This window comes from Mus musculus, chromosome X, assembly GCF_000001635.26.
Source record: "Mus musculus strain C57BL/6J chromosome X, GRCm38.p6 C57BL/6J".
In the NCBI taxonomy this organism is placed as follows: domain Eukaryota; kingdom Metazoa; phylum Chordata; class Mammalia; order Rodentia; family Muridae; genus Mus; species Mus musculus.
Genome location: NC_000086.7, coordinates 56794781 through 56822735, shown reverse-complemented (window position 1 = coordinate 56822735; position 27955 = coordinate 56794781). Strand labels below are relative to the sequence as shown.

Sequence of the window (27955 nt, the reverse complement as noted above, 5' to 3'; positions counted from 1 at the left end):
TTTTCATGTAATACTTCAAAGGTAATAAACGCTCATAGTACAGGAAGATGCTTGGCAAATGGGTGTTAACTTATGGATGGGGAACTATGGAATGTTGCAGCATTCATCAAGTAGAGGCGATAAAAGGAAAAGAACGGTCAATGGCCAAGTGGGCAGCTGATTGGCTGGAGCCCAGAACGCATCACAATAGAACCGCCAATATAAGAAAGGCTTTCCTCAGACAAAGTTAATAGCTTTCCAGCCAGCTTAGCCACAAGCATGTGAGAGCTAATGCTACCTATATTGAAGGTTCATGGGAAGTGCGGGGACTACCCGAGCCCCGCCCTGCCCCGCCCCCCGGGGTCCCAGCCCCGGCAGAGGCCAAAGAAGAGGCGGCGCCTGCGCCTTGCCGCCCAAGAACCACCTCCAGTGGTTCTCAACTACTCTCTGAAGATGGCGGACCCCACTTTTGCTGCTACCAGTAGCAGCACATCTTTCCGGGGGCTACACGAACGCTTGGGTGAGTGAGATGGATCATAGTCCCAGGGGGACAGGGACACTCATAGGCAGTGGGGTTGATGTAGCCCCAGGATCCAGAGAAGTAGCGTGGCTCAGTAACTTTTCCGTGGAGAGTCCCCTCGGTCCCTCATGGTCTATGATCCCCCTCATCTCTCTCAACACCTTAGGGCTGGGGCAAGAGAGATCAGAGAACCAGGACATGAAGGGGAAACCATCGGGCAGTGCTGTCAACATTCCAAAGACCATTGCTGGGCGGGCGGGAGCTACCAAACCCTAACTCTAGCCCTGTCTGCGTCGGGGACCAGTGACACCGCAGCAACTGCGGGAAAGCTCAGGGATGGGTGGGCGCTGGCCCGTGCTGGGCACATCCACACTTCAGGGTGGCCCTGCCAGGATCGGAAAGTTTGGGTTTTCCCTGAATCCCAAGGTGTTGGCGTTTTCCAGGTTCAGATCCAGGCGCGCGGGGGGCGGGGGGAGAACTGACGCTTAGGGCTTAGAATGTTGGGAAAAGATTTCACTTTGCTACGGCACGTGACTTTATCCCTAGGCTGAGCTGAATGAGAATCCTCACCTAGCAATACTTTCTCAACAGGTCCTATAATCAAAACTTTTTCTGTCTGGGGAGACGAAAAGGTTGGTGGGGTGTATTAATCTTAACAATTTTGGCAGCACCTATTTAATTCAGGAAATTGTGCGAGAAGGACAAGACTACTTTCCCCAGATATGCCTGTGAATAAGATGATTTTGATTGCTATAAAAATCTTTAAGGAGTTTTACATTGTAATTAGATGTACATATATTCATTTAGTGGGTTTTCTATGCATTTTAATATGCTAATACTAAAGAACTATTCTTATCTTAACAAATCACATTTTATATTTTCTACACAACTGTTTTAAATTAAAACCATTCAGCCAGATGAGCTTTAAAAACTGTGTGACTTAACTTGTTGCTTTTCCCTCGTTTGTTTAAATTCACAAATGGTTTCTCAGTTTAGAGCACGTTACTCAAAGATTGGGACCTATAAATGCAAGGAAAGCTACTAAGACTGAGAGCCAGATTAACAGCGTTTTAGAGCAGGAGAAACTTTAAAGTTAGTCTAGCAGCCAGAATCCCAGACTCAGAAGTCTTGAGCCACTTCCACAGCTTGGAGGTGTGCGGTATTAGGCAGCCTGATATTTTGTTACTATTTCGAATGGTGCAGTCGGGCTGGGAAGGGTGCTCTCCCCTAACAATGGCTGCTGGACACAAAGATTTCAGCAGTTTCCCACCAGCCTTTCAGTAGCTATTTGTTCTCCTGGTATCAACTGTTTATCTAGTAGGGAAACATTTAAAAACTATGTATTCTTTGAGAACCGATTCAAAAGAATGCATGCTATTATACCATTCGGAAGTAATGTGTGCCACAAAAATACCAGTAGTAAAACAGGGAGTGAGACTAGGTCTTTAACTAGGTCATAGTTTATCTGAGCTGTTAGCTCCCTAAGACTTAAAAGCAAATTCTTTTTTCTTTTCTGCAATGGTAAGATCTCTATGGCAGCAATTGCAGGGGCACATTCAAGCTTACCCCTTAAAATGAATCCCAGATAGCCCTCCCCCCATGCAAACCAACATCCCAAATCCCACTCACTAGGGCAATCCCTCCAGTCCTTTAATTATTTGAACTGTCTTTCCTGAACTGTTGGGTCTTTTTGAGAGTTATAACCAGACTTATGTGGTATGACCAAGGGATAGATTTGCTGTCCTTTTGCACAAAGGAAAAAACAGTGATCCCCAAGCCCTTGCTCAGGATTGTGGGTAATTTTAGATACAACCATCCATGGAATTCACGGTTCAGTAATTCTCTATAATCCGTCTTAATGTACATCATCTTATTTTTTTCTTTCCCCCAATTTACATGTCATCTTACTAATGTTTGCTTATCACTTTCCTGCATGTTGACAGAATATATATATATGGTACAATTTATATTTATTTGCCTTACTTTTAAAAACATTGGCTGTCCTTGTCCCAGCAACTTCATAATGCATCAGAATAGAGCCTTGGGGGTACTGGCTCCATGGAGGTGTAGTTCCATGGGGGAAGGGCACATTGCTTAGCATAATAGAGGGCTTAGTTCAATCCCAATCTCCATAGAGAGAAGAAAGACAATGAGCTACTTTTTAGGCAGTTCTAATTGTTTGAGCCCGACACCCAGAGGGAAGGTACAGGGTTGTCCTGAAAGTGACATATGCAGCTAGTGTATAGCCAGCCTAGAAAGTACCTGATATGGGTAATTTATAATGTCTTGTAATATTGACCTCAATCTCTGAGTATCTGCCTGTTATTACTTTGCTTCTAGGTTTGGGTCTATAAATTTTTAATTTTTAAGAGATTTTTATTTTATGTGTATGAATGTTTCTGCCTGCATGTAAGGACACCATCAGCATGCAGTGCCTGTGGAGGTCAAAAGAGGGCATCAGGGTCCCTGGAACTGTTAGTTCACTGCCAAGTCTCTGCAGAAAACTGAGCCTGAGTCCTCTTCAAGAGGAGTGAGTGCCCATACCCAAGTCACCTCTCCAGCCCAAATTCTTAATTTTTTATTTTAACAAAACTTTTTTCCCTCAATTTCATACAAACTCTTAAAAAATTACTTAGTTTTTAGTTTCTTGTCTGACATATTTTATGTTTTGGTTTTCTCTCTGTAACAGCCCTGGCCATCCTGGAACTTGCTCTGTAGACCAGGCTGTCCTTGAACTCAGAGATCAGCCAGCCTCTGCCTCCCAAGAACTGGGATTAAAGATGTGTACACCACCACTGCCTGCATCTGATGTATTTTTAAAAGCCATCCATCACTAAGTTAACTTCTCCACCTGATCTTTCTTGTGCTGCCACTGCTATTCACAACTGGAATTGCCTTGATGTTGACAAATACCATACAATTCCAAGTCTTTATTAAAGTGTTGTTGAACATAAGCAAGTTCTTAGCTCATCTTTTTGTTATTGACCAAGATTAAGCAGTAATGTTTTTTGTTTTGTTTTGTTTTTTGGGTTTTTTTTGGGTTTTTTTTTTCGAGACAGGGTTTCTCTGTGTAGCCTTGACTGTCCTGGAACTCACTTTGTAGACCAGGCTGGCCTCGAACTCAGAAATCCGCCTGCCTCTGCCTCCCGAGTGCTGGGATTAAAGGCGTGCGCCACCACGCTCGGTAAGCAGTAACGTTTTACCTCATAGAAATGATCCAATCTCTTACCATGAATGACAAATGGTTATGGATTGTATTGACAATATCTCAGGCTTTTTTCCTATCTCCTTGTGTTTTAGTTGCCATGACTCAAGAACTAGCTGAAGAAAGGCGACATAAACGTGGTATTAATTCTTCTGCAGGTGCAAACAAGAGATCGTCAAGTACACCAGGTATACTTTCAATGATATTCTGCTATATCAGTACTGTAGCTTTAAAATGTGATATCAAACTAACGGGTAATTATTCTTTTGTAATTTTAGATGGTTCTGTCCTTAAAAATGATGTCAAACAGCAGCTAGCCAAAGAACGCAGAGAACAACAGAAACGTCAGCAAGAAGGTACACACGTGCAGCTCATATTTTTCTGACTTGGCTCTAGTCACTTTCCTTAATCTACTTATACAATAGATTATAATTTTTATTACATAAAATATTATATTAAATTAAGTCCATTTACTAAAACACCAAGAAGGCCCCTGAAGAATCTGTAAGCAATTTATTTGATTGTTGAAGGAGTGGTTTAAGTTAGCTTCAGTCAATGAAAATTAAATACTGAGACTTTCGTTGACAGTTGTGGAAACAAGCAGATTGGGATTTCAGTAAAAATGGCACTTGGTATAAATTAAAACTTTTTCCAACTTGGGTGCACACTTTGCAACTATGTATTTCTTCTTTGATCTAAATCAACTGACAAGTGCTCAAATTTATTCAAGAGGAATGTTATAAGTGATTTTTTTCATGGTAGTGGGAGAGATAGTCATGTGTTAGGAAGAACATTTTTATGACTGCATAGGTATGAATCCTCTGGTTGCGGTCAGAAAATATGACTAGTAAAACAAACTCTTCCATCATTGGGTAGACTTTGAAGTCTATTCATATAACACAAGAAAACCTTTCTTCCTTCTTTGGAATTTTAGTTTGGATAGGCCAAGAGTCATCTGGCTTAGGCATGCCAGGTTTTTTTATTTTTTTAAGATTTTTTATTTTATATATATGAGTACAGTATGCTGTTGCTGTTTCCAGATACACCAGAAGAGAGAACATCAGATCCCATTACAGATGGTTGTGAGCCACCATGTGATTGCTGGAAATTGAACTCAGGACCTCTGGGAGAGCAGTCAGTGCTCTTAACCACTGAGCCATCTCCCCAGCCCAGCATGCCAGTTCTTGACATTTCAGTGAACTCCTTGTGAAAAGTGGTTCTTTTTTTTTTTAAGATCTATTTATTATGTATACAGTGTTCTGCCTGCATGTATGCCAGCAGGCCAGAAGATGGCACCAGATCTCATTATAGATGGTTGTGAGCCACCATGTAGTTGCTGGGAATAGAACTCGGGACCTCTGGAAGAGCAGACAGAGCTTTTAATTGCTGAGCCATCTCTCCAGCCCTGCAAAGTGGTTCTTTAGTGCCCAAATATATTTACACACATATGACACATGCATGTTATTTACTAGACCAGGTTATGTTGTCTTAAGAATGATAAGGAGACAAAGTAACATTTTTCCCTTTTATGTATGTAATGTGGAAAAAAAATTTGGCTTTAACACCATGAAAATGTGCTTGGAACATTTCAGCCAACAAGGAAAAACAACTGCTTGAGAAAGAACAGAAGGCGAAGCTGCAGTATGAAAAGCAATTGGAAGAAAAACACCGTAAACTGAAGGAACAAAAAGAAAAGGACCAGCGACGACAAGCATCTGCAGAAGAAAAAAGAAAACAGAAGCAGGCAGAAGATACAGTATGCCATATTAGAGTCTTTCCATTTAGTGTTGGTGTCACATAGTTGTTTAGTTCTTTTCTGTGTTTACTGACCCTGTAGAAAGGAAGGGAATAATCTCACCTCTTGCTATTTTCTTCCATTTTCCTTACCTTCAGGATAAGTCCTTAAACACTAACTTCAGGGAGAAAAGAGGAAGTTGAAGGTCCAGACACTGAACCCCATTAGCCTTCAGAATGCAACCCTCAATGTATTTTGGTTTGGGTTTAGCTCAGGACTATTATCTACCACCTGTGCAAAGACTCCAAACACAGCACCCTACCTCTCTGACAGTTTCCATCGCAGGCTGATTTTTCCTAATTTACCTGATCTTGTGGCTCCCTGAGAGAGTACGAACCATTAAGAACAGTTTAAGAAGCAACAAACATTAATTAGGAAACAGTACAGAGTGAGTAAGGGTCTCTGGTGGACAACATCTGTCTAAGACAGTTCCAGTGTGATAAAAGAGGAACTTGAGAGAGAAGAAAGAATGAACAGAAGCAAAAGTCAGTGCAGACAGAAAGGGAACCAGAGCCGGGCGTGGTGGCGCACGCCTTTAATCCCAGCACTTGGGAGGCAGAGACAGGCAGATTTCTGAGTTCGAGGCCAGCCTGGTCTACAGAGTGAGTTCCAGGACAATCCTGGCTACACAAGAAACCTTGTCTCAAAAAAAAAAAAAAAAAAAAGAAAGAAAAGAAAAGAAAAAAGAAAGGGAACCAGAGCCATTGCAAGATAAAGAAAGGCTAAAGGAATTCAACACTGAAGAATTAGAGGAGGCTAGGCACAGGCAAAGCCTAGTACATGGACAGTGTAAGGAAACTAAGAACAGGGAAGGCACTGTAAAGATGCTATTGTTATATAACAGTTGCTGTTAGGAAACAGAAAACCCCTGGCCCTAAAATTGATTTTCTCACTGGAACATAGTCCATGGTCTATTATAGTAAAGGGATGATACATCCCTGAACAAAGACCTCATTCCCAAACAGGTGCTTGTTCTATCACACTATGACATGTGATTTGTATGGCTGTTATCTTGAGAAGTTCAGGTTGCAGGTGAGGTCAATATAAATACATTGCTTGCCTTAAAGCCAATTCTTACTTAGAACCAGGATTTAAGCTGTACTAGATATGAACATAATAGATAAATAACTTTGACTTCTCTGTGCATGCCACCCTTTCCTTTATCTTTCCACAAATGATAAGGCAATTACAAACTATATCATCCCAAATGGTAAAATAAATGATGAAGGGAATCAAGCAGGAGTGAAAATTGAGGGAGGCAAACATAAAGATTCAGAACACTGATTAGTATGCATGAAAGGACACCACCCGGTCTTTGTCCAGTTGCTTCAGAACGTTGGCTCCAAGTTTTCTGATGATAAAAGGGAGAAAAGAAACATGGTCAATTCCTTGACATAGCAGCTAGAAAATAAAAAATGAGTTATTTGGAGATAGCACGGGTATTCATTGATGAAACTGAAACTTATCTCCAAGTATTTTAAACTTTTCACCTACTTGAAAAAGAAATATGGTCATGGAGTTAGTTTTAGAAACAATTTAAATATTGACTTTAAATTGTAATCTAAGAACCATATAAAATGGTCTGAAATTTGTTTTAAAATAGGAAAAATTTAAGGCTGTTGTGTCTCGTACATTGGAGCGATGCAATCGTATTGATCAACGACAGAAAAGGTGGTCGTGGGAGGGTGGTGTGATGAATGCTGACAAGTCTGGTAAGTAATAGAGTTGTTTAATTTAAATTTGCTCGTGTCCATTTTTCACTGTCAGTTATTGGTAGAAGGCTGAATGCAGTGCAAGCGCGAGCTATTCTTTATGTCCTAAATGAAAACATGATACAGAGTGACTTATATCACCTGCCAAAGCAGAACCGATCAGATTTTATAACGGATTTTGATTCAGAACACATTAAAATTTATTTAAATTAAATTAAGCATGAAAATGATGGATACTTGAATTGGTTTTGGTTTTGGTTTTAATAAACAAAGTCCAAAGCTGGAGAAATAGCTCAGTCAGCCCAGCACTTGCCTTGCAAACTGTAGGACCTGAGTTTGCGCCCTCAAACTCACCTGAAAATCATTCAGATGTGGTAGTAAAAGTGACTTTTGACTCTACTTTAGTATTTCTTGAAGTATGTCGATGAAAAAATGTGTGTGAGTCAGTCACCTGACTGATGGGCTTACACCTATGGTCGTCACATTATCAATCCAAAGAATGCTTACTTGTCATAATAGTGTCAATGTGTACTTTATTTTATAAGTCTCAAAGAAAAAGAATTTTTGTTTAAGACTATCCCTCAGTATCTTAAACTAGAATATTTCAGGCAAAATGGGAAGTATTCACACAAAGCCAATTGTTTTCTCTTATAGTTTTGTTACCTCATGACATCTATAGCAAATATAAATATTTTTGGTTTAAAAATAATCATAATTGGGAGGGTATAGGGGACTTTCAGGATAGCATTTGAAATGTAAATGAAAAAATATCTAATAAAAAATCATAATTAAATTATCCATTATTCTTAGACACCATCACAGATGGTTTTATTAAAGGTTATATTTTCACAATTTAGGGAAAATTCCTGTTGTCAAAATTAGATATTTTCCATATTAAATTTTTATCTGTTTGTTTGTTTGTTTTCGAGACAGGGCTTCTCTGTGTAGCCCTGGTTGTCCTGGAACTCATTCTGTAGACCAGGCTGGCCTCAAACTCACAGGGTGACTCTCGAGTGCCTCCTGCAACCACCTGGCTAATGATTTTCATCATTTTCCAAATAACTTTATTCTTACTTCAATAAGATAATAAGCAAATAATTTTTAATTTGGGGGTTGTAAACTACATAATATTTGAAATTAAATAAATTCTTTGAAGCAAGATTTGAAAAGCTTTTGTGTTGTTGTTGTTGGGTTTTTTGTTTTTGTTTTTGTTTTTGTTTTTTTGGTTTTTCTTTTCATGTAGTAATGGAAAGATTTTCTATATACTTTATAGTGTTGACATTTACACATGCCAACATTGTCCTTTTCAAGAGACAATCTCACTTGAAAATATCTTTAATGTAACATTAAATATATTTCTTAGCTTTCACCTTTTACTGTTGAGCACATCAATTCTTATATTTTCTCTAAAATAGAAACAAATATGAAGTCTATGTCAGGCATTGTGAAGAATAATGATTCCCTTGAGGAACAACTAAATACCTAATCAGATATTACCCTGAATATGAGCAGATGTACTTGTATTCTATAAATCTATGATCTGAATGTATCTAGGAAATTATGAAACAAATCCAGTCTTTTTAATTAATATTTGTTGTATTATATCTTTTATTTTTGGAGATTATAGTATAATTACATAAATTTTTTCTTCTTTTTTGTTTTTGTTTTTGTTTTTGCTTTTGTTTTTGTTTTTTGAGACAGGGTTTCTCTGTGTATCCCTGGCTGTCCTGGAACTCACTCTGTAGACCAGGCTGGCCTCGAACTCAGAAATCCAACTGCCTCTGCCTCCCAAGTGCTGGGATTAAAGGTGTGTGCCACCACTGCCCGGCTTGAAAAGATTTTTTTTAATTTATTTATTATATCTAAGTATGCTGTAGCTGTCTTCAGACACACCAGAAGAGAGCATCGGATTTCATTATGGATGGTTGGGAGCAACCATGTGGTTGCTGGGATTTCAATTCAGGACCTTAGAAAGAGCAGTCAGTGCTCTTAACCATTGAGCCATCTTTCCAGCCCCCTTGAAAAGATTTTTAGACTGCTTAATAAAATGAGTGAGTCACTCCTATAATCTTAAGAACTTTCTAGAAAAGTAATATTCCTTTGCATTTGATGTTTAGGAAAACTGGAAAATAAACGAAGTTCCTCTCTGAGTAGAAAAGACAACCGGTTACATCCCAGAGGTGATATGCAACACGTGGACAACACACCTGGCGAGTAGTTCTTCATAAGTATAGATCTTAAATTCTGGTTTAAAGAAGTGTCTAGCTCAGCTCTATGTTGCTTAAAAAGTTGTTCAAGAGGGGCTGGAGAGATGGCTCAGAGATTAAGAACACTGACTGCTCTTCCAAAGAGCATTTACCAGCAACCACATGGTAGCTCAAACCATCTGTAATGGGATCTGATGCCTTCTTCTGGTGTGTCTGAAGACAGCCACAGTATACTCACATACATAAAATAAATAAATCTTTTAAAAGAAGAAAAGTTGTTCAAGAAAATATGCATATAAGTAAGATACAAACTAAGCAGGTTATATTTAGGTTATATTAGGACTATCTATGCATGACCCAGCAAGTAGTCAAAGGAGAGCGCATAGATCTGAAAAAGAATAAGGAAGGGGAGGGAGGGGTATATGGGAATGTTTGGAGGGAGGAGAAACTTTTGGAGGAGAGGGGAGAAGGAAATGGTATAAATATCCTATAGTCTCATAAATGAAAGAAACTTTTTAAAAAATGTCATTCAAGAAACTGCAAGGACTATGGTAAGAGGAAAAGAATCTTTTCTTTCCTTTCCCTGTGGTGCAAATTTCCTGGCATATGTGCATATGACAGGGAATCCAGAGCAAAGCTGGAAGAAATAAATAAATAGATTCATATTGAAGGATTGTGTGGATGCATGTACATATGCATGTGAGTGGAGGTCAGCGGACAATTTGTGTGAGTCAGTTCTCTCTGCCATGGGGGTTCCAGGGACTGAGAGCAAGTCCTTAGGCTGCTTAGTGGCAAAGTCTTTACCAACTGAGCCATCTGGAAGCCTGTCCCATCATCCATTCCCATATTCACCCCCCTGCCTCTGTTTTTGGTGGTGGTGGTGGTTTGTTTGTTTGATTGATTGATTGATTGATTGATTGATTGATTTTTGTCTTTGACAGGCTCTCACACTGTAACCCTGACATAGTAGACCTGACATAGTCCAGGATGGCCTTAGCCTCATAGCAATCTTCCTGTCTCAGCCTCCCGAGAGCTGATTCTGCAGGCATCAGCTCCCTTGCCGAGTTTTTTTTTTCCAAAGATTTATTTATTTATTTCATGTATATGAGTACACTTCAGCTGTCTTCAGACACACCAGAAGAAGGTGTCAGATCGCATTATGGATGGTTGTGAGCCACTATGTGGTTGCTGGGAAGTGAACTCAGGACCTCTGGAAGAGCAGTCTTGTGCTCTTAACTGCTGAGCCATCACTCCAGGCCCCTTCCTTGCCTAGGTTTAAAGTGATTTCTTTTTGACAGGTTTTCTCCCCCTACCATTTACCTCTCATGTAACTCTTGTATTGTGTTATCATATTCGACTTTGCTTCTCTGATGCTATGATAAAACACTGACCAAAAACATCTTAGGGAGGAAAGAGTTTGTTTGACTTACAGCTTGAATCCCATGACTGGAGGAAGCCAAGGCAGGAACTCAGGCAGGAGCTTGAAGCAGGAGTTAAAGGTGTGTGCTAAGGACTAGGCAAGACCACAAGGAGAAACAGAGTTTTTAAGTAACACAATCTTGGTGTTCACAGTGTGGTCAAATATCTTACAACACATAAAATAAAAACGAATCTCTTTTAAAATGTGGCAAAGATTTTGAAGTGCAATATTATTCGAATAGAAATGTTTTGTTACAAGTGTCCACTTTATAGGCCAGCTTATTTTCATTTGTAGTAAACTGATATTGTAGAAATTCTGTTGATGTTGCTTCTATATTCACTTATAGGCATGACCAAATATGTTTTCCGATATGTTACTGCACCAGTGTTTTCTAGTGATGAGATAAAGTCTTCTGCTATGTTCTGTAAACCATCAGCAAAAACGCCAGTTGCAGCAAAATTAGAAAAAATAACTACAAAGAAACTAGACGCTTCTCTCAGGGGGCATGTGGAAGGACTCTCAATGATGAATATAGAAATCCCACCCAAAATAACAATTGAAGTCCCCTCTCCACCAAAGCTGGAAGAATCATCTGAGGCTGATGCAGAAGTAAGACTCCAAACCATGGACGACATCTCTAAAGTTAAAGAGGACGCCTCCCAGAAGGTGGATATCAAAGTACCTACTGATGAGAACATAGCAAGACACCCAAAACCAAATGTTGAAGAACTCTCCCCAGTGAGTGTGGATACCTCTTCAAGTGTTGAACTATCCTCCATAGTGAGTGTCAACTCATCCCCCTCGCTGAGTACAGGATCATTCTCCTTTGGGAGTGTAGAAATATCTCCTGTTGTCAGCATAGATGCCTCACTTGAAACAAACATAGATACCTCACCTGAATTAAGTATGGACTCAGGGAATACGAAAGTGGCCTCAGAAATTAAAACAGAAGCACCTCTTCAGGCCAGGGGGGAGTCACGCCTTGAAGCAAGTGTGGAAGGACAACCTGAGGCAAATGTTGAAGGATCACCAAAGGTAAGTGTGTAAGCATAGCCTAAGCAGGGGGTGGGGTGGGGGTGGGGTTGCAAAGCACAGCCTAGGCAAACATTAAGGCAGCCCCTATGGTGACTGTGGTAGCACTCCTTAGTGAATGGTGCAAGTTTCACCATAGGCAACTGGAAAAATGCCTTCTACGACATGAAAACATCTCCCAAAGCTAAAGGGACTCTCCAGAGATTTGTTAAGCAGTTAATGTGAGATGTTCCCATACTTGGAGGAAAAGCATCTTGGAAGAATGTTCTGGACCATTCGATGAGGTTTGAAAATTGAATCGGATTTGAAGTAGAAGATTTTTTAAAAGATAACTTTTTATTTCTTTTATGTATATGAGTATACTGCTGCTGTCTTCAGACACACCGGACGAGGGCATCAGATCCCATTATAGATCGTTGCAAGTCACTATGTGGTTGCTGGGAATCGAACTCAGGACCTCTGGAAGAGCAGTCAGTGCTCTTAATGGCTGAGGCATCTCTCCAGCCCCCAAAGTAGATTTTAAAAATATATTTCTGTGATATACTTGTATTGTGTAACCTAGAAAAAAAGTATCTAATTTTCATGAATAAAAAGAAAATTGGAGACTTCAGGAACCACGACACTATTTTATTCAGAATATTTTCTTATAAAAAGATAGGTGTACTAATTTTTTTATCTCGTTGAATTGGTATGTTTATAGAACCCAGAAATAGACAAAAGAAACATAAACCTTACCACCAAGAAACAACCGCTGTGCCACATACCATGTTACAGATGGCCATCATCTTCTGCCCTTGGGTGTCGCCCACCTTCTCCCTTAAAGGCTCTGTAAGTAACCTATTTACAGTTATTCCTTATAAGAATTTTACTGAAACAAAGGTTATATCAGTATTTCCTACATGAAATAATATAGTATTCAAGGTAAACAATTGCAAATGGGAAAAATGAAGTAGATTTTCTTTGTCCATTATAAAAATCTCCTGTTTAAAATTTCTTTGTAATGTCAATATATCGCATTGTATAAAATTTTTTACTGAAAACTAATCCACACACATTTGTTACTTTTTCATGGCAGGCAGACTCGAAAGATACGACCTCCATCTCCTATACCAGTCTCATCAAAATTATCAACAAAGACTTCTTTGTCATATAAAATAACCCCAGTTCAGAATGTCCTATATGTGCCAAATTCATTAGGTGTAATAGCAACCAAAAAGGAAACCATCCAAAAGTATCCAATCAAAAAAGGTAAATTCTTTCCCTAAGGAATTTATTTTAGCAGCACGGAAAATCTTGAAGTACTTGAGTTATCATAATTTTATTCCCTAGTTAACAGGACTTTGAGGAGTGGTCTTTGTTTAAAGAGAATTAACCAAGCCCTGGTCCCCTGGAACGCTTCTTCTCTGCTTGCTTATCCACTGCTTTGTTTGGAAATTTCATTTTTGGAACAGTTAAAAGCATAAGTTAAATGAGAGAATTGGTATATTATTCTTGTGGGCCCTTCCAATTAGGATACTGGCTTTGTCTTGGGTTCACTTAGCTACTGGTAGATGAATACATTTTATCAGATGTATGCCAGTTTTCATGTACATACATGACATGTGACACGTGCTAACTTACGCTGTATCCATGTTCCTAAAAGTACACCATGTTACTTTGCCTATCACATACATTTTTACACATGCCAATGCTACTTGGTCTCAAACCTACTAGGGAATTTGGTTCTTATGAGAAATTCCAGTGAACTCTCTGTATCAAATGATCTTTTATTATGAATTAGCTATTCTTGATGTCTTAAAATTTTCATTTCTACATTGTTTATCTAATACAACAGAATTAGTTATATCAACTAAATAGTATAATATACCTCTGTGTTGAGCCAGGCATGATAGCACACAGCTTTAATTCCAGCACTCAGGAGGCAGAGGCTCTATGAATTTGCGACTACCTAATCTACAGAGTTAGTTCTAGTATATCTAGAACAAAGCAAATAGTGAGACTCTGATATTTGAGATACAGAGATATATTTAATATATATTTATATATTTAAATGTGGCTTATTTTACTGGTCGTCTTGGCTTCTTTTTCTATCTGCAGCTAGCCACTATATGATAACCACATGTATATAGTCAGCTGTTTCGGCAAATAGCAATAAAAATAATGTCCAAATTCCACACTTATGCCAGATGTGATATTTGGTTGAATATTTAAGATTTTTACTCCTCATTTGGATCAGGCCTAAACTTGACTTCAGCATATTTTAATCTTTCCTCATAGAGTCCTTAATTGACCTGTCTCTAAATAGTTAAACCAAAGCATAAACACACCATTGCTTTTTGAATATTTGAATATGCACTTGTTTGAAAGAGACAACTTGCTAATTCTGTTGTTAGGGACAAGTTGTGGTTTGAACAATTTCCCTAATTAGCATTTGATTAATTTTGATCTGTGTGATGGTTTGAATAAGCTTGACCAATAGGAAATGGCACTATTAGAAGGTGTGGCCTCCTTGGAGGAAGTGTGTAAGTGGGATGTGAGGTTCTATGTTCAGGCTCCACCCAGTGGGAAAGAGGCTCTTCTCCAAGGTGTCCATGAGAAAGTCTCCTGGCTATAGTGGTATCATGATGTAGAAATATCAGCTCTTCCTCCTGCACCATGCCTGCCTGGACACGGCCATCTCCCACCATAAACCTTTGAACCTGTAAGTCAGCCCCCAATTAAATGTTGTCCTTTTTAAGAGTTGCCATGGTCATGGTGTCTCTTTACAGCAATGGAAACCCTAAGACAATCTGTTCATATACTTTTTAATGTTGGGGTGGATCTCATTTACTTCTTTGTGGGATTGAGAGGAAATAGGTCCTCTAATCAACTGTTTCACATGTTTCTTTAAACTAGAATTTGGTAATAGAAGTATGCCAAGTGCTGAAGCAATCAAGAAAGCTTTTATACAGATACGCCATGCTGCTTATGAGCAAAGCAAAAACGAGAAAGAAAGACTCCAGAAAGAAGAGACAAAGCAAAGGTCAGCACACAACAATCCTTCTAGCCTGGGACCTAGGGTGCAAGTTTAAACTTTGAAAATTTGCCCTCAAATTCAAAGTTTTAAAATGGCAATTTATTTTTTCTTCAGTGAGGAAAAGTCTGTCATTGCCTTCTAATCAAGTAAAGAAAGTATAGTGTGATAAAAAAAGGGAAAAGAAAGAGAGAAAGGAAGGAAGGAAGGAAAGAGAGAGAGAGAAAGAAAGAAAGAAAGAAAGAAAGAAAGAAAGAAGAAAGGAAGGAAAGAAAGAAAGAAAGAAAGAAAGAAAGAAAGAAAGAAAGAAAGAAAAGAAAGAAAGAAAAGAAAGGAGGCAATGGTGGCACAACCTTTAATCCCAGCACTTGGGAGGCAGAGGCAGGCAGAGGCAGGCGGATTTCTGAGTTCGAGGCCAGCCTGGTCTAAAAAGTGAGTTCCAGGACAGCCAGGGCTATACAGAGAGACCCTGTCTTGAAAACAAAAACAAAAATGAGGGACGGGGAGAAAGGGGAGGAGGAGGAGGAGGAAGGGGGAGGAGGAGGAAGAGAGAGAGAGAGAGAGAGAGAGAGAAGTAAAAAGAACGAGAGGAAGAAGAGAAAGCAACAGTGGAAACCACTTAGAAAGGTAGCGGAATGAACAGAAACACATCCCTTTCAGTCTTCATACATCCTGCACCATTAAAGTGTGGTAGGACAATGTAAAAAGAAACCAAAATCATGTCCACGATTCCATCTCAGCAGCAGCATCTAGATGACCACATAGCATTTCTGTTCTCCTTCATGGGAAGGACAAAAAAACAGGGCCAGGGGCCAGGGATGAGGAGACTGAGACAGAAAGATACAGACAATGAGTTACTCTGAGAAGACTATTCCACTGGTAAGGAATTTCAAGTTTAGCTGCCTTTACTTGAACTTGAAATGTTCTTATGTTCTTACCTTGAGATCTGCCTTGTCATATATTTTATGTTGTATCTTGTAATGTAAATCCCTGTTCACTGAGTATACAAAATACCTATAGTACTGACTTGATTATTTTTAAATTATTTATTTATCTTATGTATATGAGTACACTGTCCTTGTCTTCAGACACACCAGAAGAGGGCTTTGGATCCCATTACAGATGGTTGTGAGCCACCATGTGGTTGCTGGGAATTGAACCTATGACCTCTGGAAGAGCAGTCAGTGCTCTTAACCGCTGAGCCATCTCTTCAGCCCTGTGACTTTATTTCAAATAGCAAATGTTTAAAGTACAGTTGCTTGGAAAAAAAAGATACTTTGAATAGCAAGAAATTTATAACTTCTTTTTTTTTTTTTTTTTTTTTTTTTTGGTTTTTCGAGACAAGGTTTGTCTGTATAGCCCTGGCTGTCCTGGAACTCACTCTGTAGACCAGGCTGGCCTCGAACTCAGAAATCCACCTGCCTCTGCCTCCCGAGTGCTGGGATTAAAGGCGTGCGCCACCACGCCCGGCTTATTATTCCTTGTCTCATGCAAACAGAGATAATCTAACACTTGAAAGTATTAAATACTGGCACATAATTAGACCCTCCTCCAGATTACCTGTCATCCTGTCTTAGTCAGGGTTTCTATTCCTACACAAACATCATGACCAAGAAGCAAGTTGGGGAGGAAAGGGTTTATTTGGCTTACACTCCCATACTGCTGTTCATCACCAAGGAAGTCAGGACTGGAACTCAAGCAGGTCAGAAAGCAGGAGCTGATGCAGAAGTCATGGAGGGATGTTCTTTACTGGCTTGCTTCCCCTGGCTTGCTCAGCTTGCTCTCTTATAGAACCAAGACTACCAGCCCAGAGATGGTTCCACCCACAAGGGGACCTCCCCCCTTGATCACTAATTGAGAAAATACCCCACAGATGGATCTCGTGGAGGCATTTCCTCAACTGAAACTCCTTTCTCTGTGATAACTCCAGCTGTGTCAAGTTGACACACAAAACCAGCCAGTACACATCCCTAGGTGAGATTGGTGTGTTCACGTTTAAAGAAGACGTTAAAGAGTCTATCTCTAAAATAATTCAAGGTTGACTTTTTCTCTTGCATATGTGTGTAAAGTAGTCTGGTGCTTATTAGAAATCCTCTTGTATGCCCAAAGGTCTGCTTCCCTCATTTAAAAACCGGTGAGATTATCTAACTCTTGGATAGCAAGAACCCAGAAAATATAGCAAATCTGCCATATAGGTAAATTGTATTACTATACACAAGCAATTTCACTATAAATGCTTACATAGTCCTTCAAGCTATATACACTAGCAGCTAAAAAAAAAATACTAAAGTTATTTTAATACTCTCAGAATTGCTCGGAAACCAGAAATTATGGCAGAGAAACTGGATAAAGTCCCAGCAGAAGGTTCCTTGCCATGCCAAGATGAGCAGCAAGACAAAAATCCAACAAAGACATTTCTTGAGTCACCAGAAGTTCAGAAGGCAGAGTTACAGGTTTGTAACCTTGACACTTGAGCAGCACGGGGAGCCAGTTTAGAAAGTGCATTTGCAATAGAAAGTAGCAGTCTCGACCTCTGAGCAGATACAGCATTCTCAGGAGGAAGTTTTACATCATGGTCCACAGAAAGCACATTGCCATACCCTAGTTTATATTTTCAGCTTTAGTGTATCATTCATCAGAACCTGTTGTATGTAAGCTCCTTATAAATTTGTATACCTTGGCAGGAAATTTTTATGCACTTTTCCCATAGCTCTCAAGAGATGTGAGAAAGTTAACTCCTTGTCATGTTAATAACTCCAAAACAGGTACTTTTAAAGAAGGGTTCTTTTTTTAGTAAAGATTTATTTATTGTCCTCCATAAGTACACTGTCTTCAGACACACCAGAAGGGCATCAGATCTCATTACAGATGGTTGTGAGCCACCATGTGGTTGTTGGGATTTGAACTCAAGACCTCTGGAAGAGCAGTCAGTGCTCTTACCCGCAGAGCCATCTCGCCAGCCCTAAAGAAGAGTTCTTAACCTGTGGGCTGTGACCTCTTCGAAGGGTGGAACAACCTTTTCACAGGGGTCATAGATCAAATATTCTGCACGTAAGAACATTACAGTTCACAACAGTAGCAAAATTATACTTCTGATGTAGCATGAAATAATGTTATGGTTGGGAGTCACTACAACATAAGGAACTGTATTAAAGAGACACAGCATAATGAAGATTAAGAACCACTGCTCTATACTAAGGTGGGCAGATGTTCAGAAAGGTAATTTTGATGTCTGAAACATTTCAGATCACATTAACCTCAATCTGTGTTTTTTAACAACACTTTGAAAATGGATAATAAATGCCTGCCAGGCTTGCAACTACAATTTTCTTGTTATTCAGATATAATGAAATTAGTGATATTTTTTGCACAAATTTCCTAGAAAGGGGACAGTGCCATGATGAAATCTCGGGACAGTGCTGAACAGAGAAAGAAAGAACAGGAAAACATCCTCCAACATTGGCAAGAAAGATTAGAAAGGAGAAAGGTAATGTTCTGTTTCACGTGCTTTGTGTTAATTAATGTTGGGTACAGGTTATGACATATTTTTCTGAAAATGCTGAATCAAGTATGTGTTAGTCTTTAGCTGTGTGCCCACTGTGGTTTTTTCATCCAAAGGAGCTGACTTCTGTACAAAAGGCTGCCCTTTTATTGCTGGTACCTCATGACTGGCATTATAGCAGTGTCTCAATATACCAAACCCATAGCATCAATGTTCTTTTTACCGGGATGGCTCTAGGGTGACAGAAATTAGTGGAAGTTAGAGTTCCTTCTAAATGGTGCTGGATTGCAGTACATATGGTGGGAAGAGGACCCTTCCTCTGTCTTCTGTTGGTTTAGGAACAAGATCTCATGGAACCACAGCATCATTGAAGTGCATTGTTTTCATTACTGTTTGATGCAGCTGTGCTCTAAGAGTTCTAGTTAGTTTGCAACGATATGTGTTTAGTCTAACATGAATTTCTCTGCATGTGGAAAAGGGAACATGGGCTTGCCATTGGGGTGTTTGTGTTGTGATAGTAAGAACAACTGCTGCCATTCACAGCATTTTGTAGATGAAACGAGAACCAGAAGACGCCCTGAAACTTTTGTTAAGCCTGTGGTTTTAGGACAGTCACAGGCATTGCCTGCTATACAGTTGCTTCAGGGACACTGTCTTTTTTTTTTTTTAAATCTCTTTCACATTTACATTTTTATTCCCCTTTAAATAGAGGGTTGAGGAGATAAAGAAGTGGACAAGGAAGACAGATGTGGATACCTCTTAGGTAGTCTCCACTCACACCTGAGTGTATCTGACTTCCTCTTGCTTCCTGCTCTTGGTTTCTCTTCATTTTTACCAGATGGCTGGTAATGAAATACACTGTCACATTTGTATGTCGCTGGTCCTTAAAACCCTAGAGCTTGCTTTTCTAACTCTAGTTTGCTTTCATCTTCTCTTGTGTGGAATGCTTGCTTAGGTCCTCTTGCATAAACTTTGAATCAGTTTGTCTTTTTCTTATGTATTTTAATAGTTCCTTGAATGTTCTAGACCCCACTTTTGTGGTTGCTGCTGCTGCTGCTGTTACAGGTTTGAGGCTGTCTTCTAGGAATATGTGCCTTGTCTTACTCTCATTTTCTGTTAGGGAGAAGCTCCTAATGATAATGTTGATTTTATAAACGTCGTCTGGTAACTTAAATGCCTTTTATATATTTCCTGAACTCACAGACATCCACTTTGATGAGCCTTTTACCATCATGTATGTGTCTATCTGCCGATTCTGTCACCTGCTTTTCTTACTGATTTGCAGGGCTTTTTTACCTACTCTAAATAGAAGTCTTTTGGAGGTATGTGTTTCTACCTTTTAATATCTTTTGGTGAAATGAATTTATCCCTTCCCCCTGTCTGGTTCTGGTTGTTTGCATATTTGCTTCTACTGACTTGTCTTCTGAATGGAGCACATGCACTTAAGACTTAATTTTTTTTGTTGGTTTTTCGAGACAGGGTTTCTCTGTGTAGCCTTGACTGTCCTGGAACTCACTTTGTAGACCAGGCTGGCCTCGAACTCAGAAATCCGCCTGCCTCTGCCTCCCGAGTGCTGGGATCAAAGGCGTGCGCCACCACGCCCGGCTTGAAACATTTTTCTCTACATTCTGGGCCATTTACATTTGGTTACAAGCTGCTCTTTATACCTAGTCCTAGTTATCCCCACCATAAAGATGCATGACAAATGCCTGATAGCATGTTGTTTTTTGCTACCCCACTTTAAGCTCCAGGTAGACATCGCTGTTACCAGCCCTCACCCAGATTCACTTGGATCCATGGATAAAACAACAACAACAACAACAACAACAACACACACACACACACGCTAGTTAATCTTAAAATGCCTTTGCTAACTCAACTGGGAATTCCTAAACCTCCCCTGCCACCCCAGGCATAAGTGGAGTGGCCATTGGCCACTCCAACCAAAAACTCTCATGGTTGGCTTTATCTCCTGTTGTTACTGCCTCCTTCTTCCTCTTCCCCCTCCCCCATTCTCCCTGCATTTTCTTGTGCAGCTCTTAAGTGTCCCATATCTTTATTGATCGATCAAGAACCAATTGCGGAACAGGACCTTAGCATCAGCACCACTCCATACAGAGAAGTGCTTTGAGACACCACCTCAAACCTCATTCAACTCATTGACCTTTTACTAGAACACCTGCTCCCTGCTCTCTTGTTCATCTTGCTCTTTGCTTACTGTTCCCATCCTGGCTTCACTAGCATTCTAAGCAGAGGATGAATGTGAGGTGAGGGCTGGAGGCCTGGCCTGAATGGTTCAAGAAAACTATTCATTTTTAAGTGTTGCCCTAGCTGAAAAAATTAGTCACCTGCCTGTCATGAGGCCAGTTAAGGAAATTGATACTTTTTTTTAACCTTTTATTTGTAATGTCAAAAATTGGCCATCAATATAATCTTTTCTTACTTCTTTGAGATGCTAGACCAGGATGATTAAATACATATAATCATAACTTTCTCTGCTAACCATAGGCTTCAGAAATATCTTTTTCATCCGAAGATGAAGCTGATGATGAAGGTGAAAGTGAAGACTCTCTTGAGATATTTCCATCAGGTTTGCTTGTCCCTCATGGTTGCACACATGAGCAAAGGGTGATACTGCCGTGTGATACTGCCGGAAGAGGATTGGCTTTAAGAAGCCTGCTAAAAATGCAGAGCACAGTGTCTAGAGCCCCCGGCTCTGCTTTTGAATGAGAGGAGAGCTGAAGGCAGTCAGGACCATGTGAAATGAAACCAGACTCAAAGGCAGAATCAGCTAGGTGGGAGATTGGGGGCGGGGTGGGGGGTCAAGGGTAGGAAGCAAGGCTGGCCTTTGGCACATCAGCCCTTACTAGCAAAGAAAAGAGGACATTCCTTGAAGATGTGTTCCCTGTCATCAGCAGTGAATTAAGAGCCAGGCAAATGAATGCACATGCTAGGCAGCCCTCGGCTGGCCTGACATGCTGAAGCTGCTCAAGCTAAGGCTGGGGTTCAGGCTGGGCCCCTTTGCCCAAACTAATGCTTGTCTGGCCCTTAAGGTCTCAGGCAGGGACCCCCATCCTATCACACCAGGATCAGAAGTTTTGATTTCTCTTGTTTTTGTGGTTGAAGTTCCAGCTTTCATGATCTTCTCTCCTCTCCAGGAGGAAAAATGTTATCTATGAAACTCAAAAAGTTTCACAAATATGCCAAGACGAAGCCTCAAAAGCTCGTGTTTTTGCAGTCGGGAACTGATGAGGTTGATACCAACAAAAATGTATATTTTAATGGGGACATGAAAGCTGTCAAACAAAAAGACCCCAAATATTCTATGATTCAAGGAAAAGGCTCAAAGTAAGTCTCTTAACACCTTATTCATCCAAATAGATGTGGGGAAAATATGAATGACATCCTTAGAGTCCTGAAGAACATTTATTACTGATTGAGCACTTAGTTTGCATACACCAAACATGCCAAGCACCAGACTTAATGGAAACAAAATAATGCCCACAGCAGCCTCTTTGGGCCAAGATAATTACCCCCTTCTTTTACAGACAATGAAACTGAGATACATGAAGGCCTTAGACATTTGCCAAATTCAAACCCAGATTAATCTGACATCAAATTGTTTGTGTTTGCATAATAATGTGGATTCATTTATTTAGTGTATAAAACAGACACCACCTGTCTTTATTTTCACTGCCACTCAGAGATTGATAATCGTATGCTTCTTTCACATATTGGTAAGCAGGCTCTGAGGTTAAGTTGGGAGAGTAGAAATTGGTTGTTGAAAACGAACACTGCCCACATGATAGCCTGAAAGATTATAAAGTTGTGAGGCTCACTAGAGTGTGTGTGTGTGTGTGTGTATGTGTTGTATGTGTATGTGTGTGTGTGTATATATACATATATATATATACATACACACATATACATACATATATATATATGTATATATATATATATGTATGTATATGTATATGCTAAGAGGCTAGGTTCTCGTAACAGTAGCAAAGGACTACATTCAACCCTTGCACCAGTTCTCCAGTTGTCTCTTACCATCTGTGTCCTTGACTGACTTTAAGAAAGGCACCAGGGAGCTAGAGAGATGGTTCGGTGTGTTGCACTCAAATGCAAACATAAGGACCTGAGTTCAAATCCCAGCATCCACACAAAAAGCTAGGTGTGGCTATATACCACCTGTAGCCCCAGTTACGGGACCCGGGAAATAGAGACAGGAGGAGGGTCTCTAAGGTGTTCCAGCTGCCAGTTTAGCTTCAGGTTCAGTGAGAACTGAGACCTGTTTGAAAAGAATGAGGTAGAAAGTGATAGAGCAGAGCATCAAGTATTCCCCTTCGGCATCTTAGCAGATTTGTGTGTGAGCATGTGCACATACATACACACACACGCACACGCACGCACACGCACACGCACGCACGCACACGCGCGCGCGGTTCCTGGGTTTGGGCATTCTCAGTTCCTCTTGTGCCCCGCTGTCTCCAGGGTATCTAGGATACAATTTGAATGACACTGTGTCTGTGATATACATGGTTCCTCTGGGCCCTTCTCATTGTAGAATGTGGAAAGGTGATTGATTATATCCAAGGCACTTCTCAGAAGTTATATGATAAAGCTCCTCTCATGGTTTTGGAATAAACAGGATTCTAACTACAATATTTCATTCCAGGTTATCAGCTAAAAAACCACCTACCCGCCCAATAAGAAGCAGAAAAACAAAGGAAGGCAGCACTGCCATCCGTCCTACTCAAAGTGCCAGCAGCAATCCCAATCACAAGTGGGTTTGTGACAAGGTTATAGACTTTAATCAGACACCTTTTCTAAAGACCACTCTAACAAAGAGCAACAAAGAAAGTCCAGCGGATTCTAAAATAGCTTGCCAAGGTCCTCAGGCACATTTGGACCATAGGAAAAGAACCAAGTCTGTTTCTGTCCCTTTGACCAATGTTTTGTCCCACCTCCACATAACTGGAAGAGCATCTAATCTTGAACATCCCTTTGCTTCTGTCTATTCCAGACTGGCATTTGGAAAAGAGGCAGAAGAGAGTGGTGAGTCTATAGGAATGATCTAGAAAAAGTTTTTCACTAAATTAGATTTGAAAGAATGCATGACTTTATAATTTCTATGCCTTGCATCTCCTGCCACATATAAGATATAAGTCCTTTTCAAGATCTGGCTTTCTCTGAGCTGCTCTTCTGGCTGCCAGACAAGTACAGTGGAGGGCAGAGAGCAATCTTTACAATTTACCTTTTATCCTGGATTCCCCAAACCAAAGGGCTGTTGTTTTCTCTTTAAGAGTTTGTCAGCCAGGTGGTGGTGGTGCACACCTTTGACCCCAGCATTCAGGAGGCAGAGGCAGAGGCAGGTGGATCTCTGAGTTCAAGTCCGTCCTGGTCTACAGATCAAGTTCCAGGACAACTAGGGCTATGTGGAGAAACCCTGCCTCAAAAGAAGAGGGGGGGGAAGGAGAGAGAGAGAGAGAGAGAAAGAGAGAGAGAGAGAGAGAGAGAGAGAGAGAGAGAGAGAGAGAAGAGAGAAGAAAAAAGAAAAAAGAAAAAAGTTGTCAGGGCTGGGAAAATGTTTGTCAGGCAACCTTTAGGGCCTGAGTTTGATGCCCAGCACCATGTAAAATAAAAAGCCAGGTGTGCCGGGCATGGTGGCGGTGGCGCAGGCCTTTGATCCCAGCACTTGGGAGGCAGAGAGAGGCGAATTTCTGAGTTCAAGGACAGCCTGATCTACAGAGTGAGTTCCAGGACAGCCAGGGGAACACAGAGAAGCCCTGTCTTGAAAAATTGAAAAAAAAAGAAAAAAAAGCCAGGTGTAATCTTAGCACTGGGGAGGCAGAGACAGGAGGATCCCTAAGGTTTGCTGGCCAGCTAGTGTAAGCCGAGTCACCCCAGATTCAGTGAGGCCTTTATTTTTTAAAAAAGTCAAAGAGCCAATAGAAGACACTGGACATCTAACTTTGACCTCCACATTCATCAGGACATAGCGTGCGTATACACCCATCCCCTCCCCCACAAAACACCTCCTCTTGTCAAAAGCAGTGTAGGCTCTTGGAGCATTGATGAGGTGAGCATTTAGGAAAGAGCACCAAGGTGTCAGAATGTACAAAGGTCTTGGTTCAATAGTCAGTCACCCCAAATAGTCAGTCAGTCACCCTAAAGGGAGGCCAGGGGTGAGTTCCCATGGCATCATAAGCATCTAATCTACCTTTTTTTTCTTCCCTGGTTAGATGTGTAAATCCTGTGGGGCCTTGAAGATTGATCATCTTTCACTCTGTATTAAAACTCCCAAGGCCAAGACTCAAAATTGTCTCCTTTTAGACTTGAACCTGGCAAAATAAATACGTGTCCAAAAAGAAATGGAAAACAAACCAAAAATTAAAAAAAAAAAACAACCCATCTGATAGTCACCTTGAGAAAATGTTCTTATCACTAGAGTTTTAAGTAAAAAAAAGGTTTCTGTTTTCCCTAAAAACATCTCTGTTGTCTCTTTTTTGGGTTTTCTACCCAAGCATATGTGCTTCAAGTGATTGTTCAATGAGTGTCTCTATAACAGGGTCTAGTCAAAACCCTAAAATAGTTTATCCTATCTAATGCTCATACTACTTCAACAACTAGAAACACAATTCAATTGTGTAGAGAACATAAGAAGTTGTACGAGGAGTTTAGGGTGTTCACAAGACTGGTGTCAGAGAGTTTCTAATACACACCAAAGGTTACATAACAGCACACTACTGCCTGTCTCTATGCTCCTTTTATAATTCAGTTCTCATCCCTGTCCTGTGCTGATCCTTCCAAATGCCAGAATCCGAAATATAAGCTGCTTGGAACCATCAATGTCTTTCACACTTTCATTAGTGTTTTGTCTTGAAGCACACGACATAGCTTATACACAGCGTGCATTATTCGGTCGCATCCATAAAGCAGTACTTGGTTGGCTTTTGGCTCATGGAGCATGATTAATTCCCTTAAATATTGTGCACTTGTAGTTTTCTTCTGTCTTGATCCTGAGGCCTGTCCTTCAGTATATACTCAAGGTTGCCTTTTTCTAGGCACAGACAGTGTTACTCTTCAGTTCCAGTGCAGGCACACAATGTATACACATGCACATTCGCACATGTAGCCTCCCCCGCTACACACACACACACACACACACACACACACACACACACACGCACGCATGCACGCACGCACGCACGCACACACTCGATATGATTCTATAAAACTAGGACACACATTCCTTGTCTTAACTGGCCTTCACTGTTAAATCACAAATGGTTTAAAGCAGGGCAATATTCCTTTGGCCATCTATCTTGGAATCACAAGAGGAGATAACTACATTTTTTGATTCTTGGTCCTTGATTATGTATTATGGCAGGATGCATAGGGTCTAAAATATATTTTAGATACTGGTTCTTACATGTAGACAGCAAAAAGTCAATCGTCCTGAAAGACAAGCTTCTGATGTTTTTCCACATGTCCTGAAACAGGCTTTGTTTTCATTATGATAATAAAAATGCAGTGCTGGTCATATAAAGTGATACCAGGTGTCAAGCAGGGAATGAATACAGGGATCTGGCATGTCCAACAAACAATAAGATCTTTCCCTTTCTCTACTCATCTAGATGGTGATTATGCAGACTTCAAGGTTTAGAACAGGAAAGTCTGTCTTCAAACCCTTTGTTTTGGTTTTTGGTTTTGCTTTTGTCTTTCTGAGACAGGGTTTCTCTGTGTTCCCCTGGCTGTCCTGGAACTCACTCTGTAGACCAGGCTGGCCTCCAACTCAGAGATCCCCTTGCCTCTGCCTCCCAAGTGCTGGGGCTAAAGGTGTGTGCCATCATTTACTGCCCAGCAGAAGTTTGGTCTTTATTTCCTGATTGAACTATTATAGCTGAGGCCCATTGTTAAGTAGGTTTTGGTTTTCCTGTTTTGTCTTTACTATGGTGAAATTCACGTAATAATCTACCCCCCCTTCCTCCCCTTCCTTCCCTTCCCTCCCTTGCTGTCCCTTTTCTCTTCTTTCTTTTGTTAAGTCTGAATCTTGCTGTGTTGCTAAGTCTGGTTGTAAACTTATGATTTCCAGCTGCCTTCTGGCTTGTGTAGCTCCTACGTAGCTGTAGGTATAAGCCAGTCACTTCACCCAGTTAGAAGTCATCATTTTGACCCACATATGTACTATTGAGGCTGGGTGACCATCCACACTGTCTCCTTTCAGAATATTCTCCTTTTACCCCTTCAATTTGGTGTCTTCCTCTGATGAGGAAAACATTATGGGGTATGTGTGTACATGTATGTGTGTATATACATATATGTGTATATACATATATGTATTTATATACATACAGAAGGCTAAGATCAGTCTCGTGTGCCATCTCACTTTGTTTTCTGAAACAAGGTCTCTCTCTGAGACCTGAGGTCTACTGATTAGGTTAGTTTGGTTGGGCAGCCAGCCCCAGAGCTATGTCTATCTCCTCCCTGGCACTGCGGTTACAAGCATGAGGCCCCCACATCTCAAGGTTTTAGGTTGGTGCTGGGAATCAAACTTGGGTCTTCATGCTTAAGAGACACTTTACCAACTGAGCTATCTTCCCAACATGTAAGTTTTTTTTAAACTGTTTTATAAACCTAGGCTGAGTCAGTTGGTATGTTCTTATGACCACATTTCTTCATGGAATAATTGTGACTACTTATGACCTGAGATGCCCATCAAAATTTGAGCTTCCATTATCAGCACCATCATTTATTCCAGTGTAGGAACATTCGGGCTACAGTATGTATGCAGTGATCAGAGAACAACTTTTGGAAGTCGGTCCTCTCCTTCCAGCTTTACATGGTTCCAAGGATCCGATGGTCAGGTTTGCATTATCATGTGCTTCACCCGGTGAACCATTCCACTGGCCTGAAGTTCTAATCTTAAAATGTGGTTTGTCCAGGCACTGTAGCACCATGCCTGTAATCCCAGCACTCTAGGCGACTCTAGCAGGAATACAGGAAGTTCCACTGAATGAACAAATCAATTCAGTCTGTTACTCATGCTTCACCTCGGTAAGTTTTGCTTTTTTATACAGTTGGCCTCCTTACTTACCCCTAATCTCTGTGAACTAGTGTTTATAAGGCCATGGCAGCCATTCCCCGCTGTGGCTCATAGAGTAAATGGAAGACGCTAATATAGTTTGGTGCTGAGTGAGGACAGAAGCCTTGCTAACTGATTGCACGTTTCCCTGCTACCAGTTGCCCCACTAAAGCTCTCTTATGACTGTGCCATATGCACTCATTTTGAAATGATTCATTCTCATTTTAAGAATGAAGAAACAAGCTTGGTGAATTGTCACCTGCCCAGGATGTGAACCCAGGCAAGCTTGCTTGAGCCCTCACCCTGTTAGCCGTAAGTTATTATGTCCTTGTTTCAGTGATGCTTCTCTGCTGATAGTGTAGTGACTTGATATGTAACCTCATTTCTCCTGAGCTGTCATGCAATAAATGGGTGTCTTCTAAAACTAGTGGCTACCCTGACGACTTTCCTTATGGTATGTCCATTTCTGTGATAATGCG

The 27955-nt window shown here is 40.5% G+C and overlaps 1 protein-coding gene across 4 annotated transcripts; it reads left to right on the top strand.

Annotated features, from left to right (window-relative positions):
* Positions 1 to 245: 245 nt before the first annotated feature.
* Positions 246 to 27903, top strand: Map7d3 (MAP7 domain containing 3). 4 transcript variants are annotated; one of them, XR_878106.1, is made up of 17 exons: positions 246 to 499; positions 3800 to 3892; positions 3983 to 4060; positions 5297 to 5460; positions 7103 to 7211; positions 9329 to 9421; positions 11185 to 11873; positions 12571 to 12698; positions 12946 to 13118; positions 14766 to 14892; positions 17192 to 17336; positions 18266 to 18370; positions 20894 to 20975; positions 21544 to 21733; positions 23067 to 23446; positions 27153 to 27448; positions 27706 to 27903. XR_878106.1 is itself a non-coding variant. In XM_006528089.2 (16 exons), the coding sequence occupies exons 1-16, from the start codon at positions 271 to 273 to the stop codon at positions 27155 to 27157; spliced, it is 2790 nt and encodes a 929-aa protein (XP_006528152.1). In that variant the 5' UTR covers positions 246 to 270; the 3' UTR covers positions 27158 to 27903. The 4 variants fall into 4 exon arrangements, 3 of the variants coding, with proteins under 3 accessions (XP_006528152.1, XP_006528151.1, NP_796267.2); XM_006528089.2 differs by having other exon boundaries at positions 27153 to 27903; NM_177293.3 differs by lacking the exons at positions 27153 to 27448; positions 27706 to 27903 and adding an exon at positions 24634 to 24783 and having other exon boundaries at positions 411 to 499.
* Positions 27904 to 27955: the final 52 nt, after the last annotated feature.

Bases quoted from the DNA above. Each gene is read 5' to 3' on its own strand.
- Map7d3 (XM_006528088.2), top strand. From the start codon at position 271: ATGCTACCTATATTGAAGGTTCATGGGAAGTGCGGGGACTACCCGAGC. The intron at 500-3,799 runs GTGAGTGAGATG...CTTGTGTTTTAG, and splicing joins GGGGCTACACGAACGCTTGG to TTGCCATGACTCAAGAACTA. The intron at 21,734-23,066 runs GTAAGTCTCTTA...ATTTCATTCCAG, and splicing joins ATTCAAGGAAAAGGCTCAAA to GTTATCAGCTAAAAAACCAC.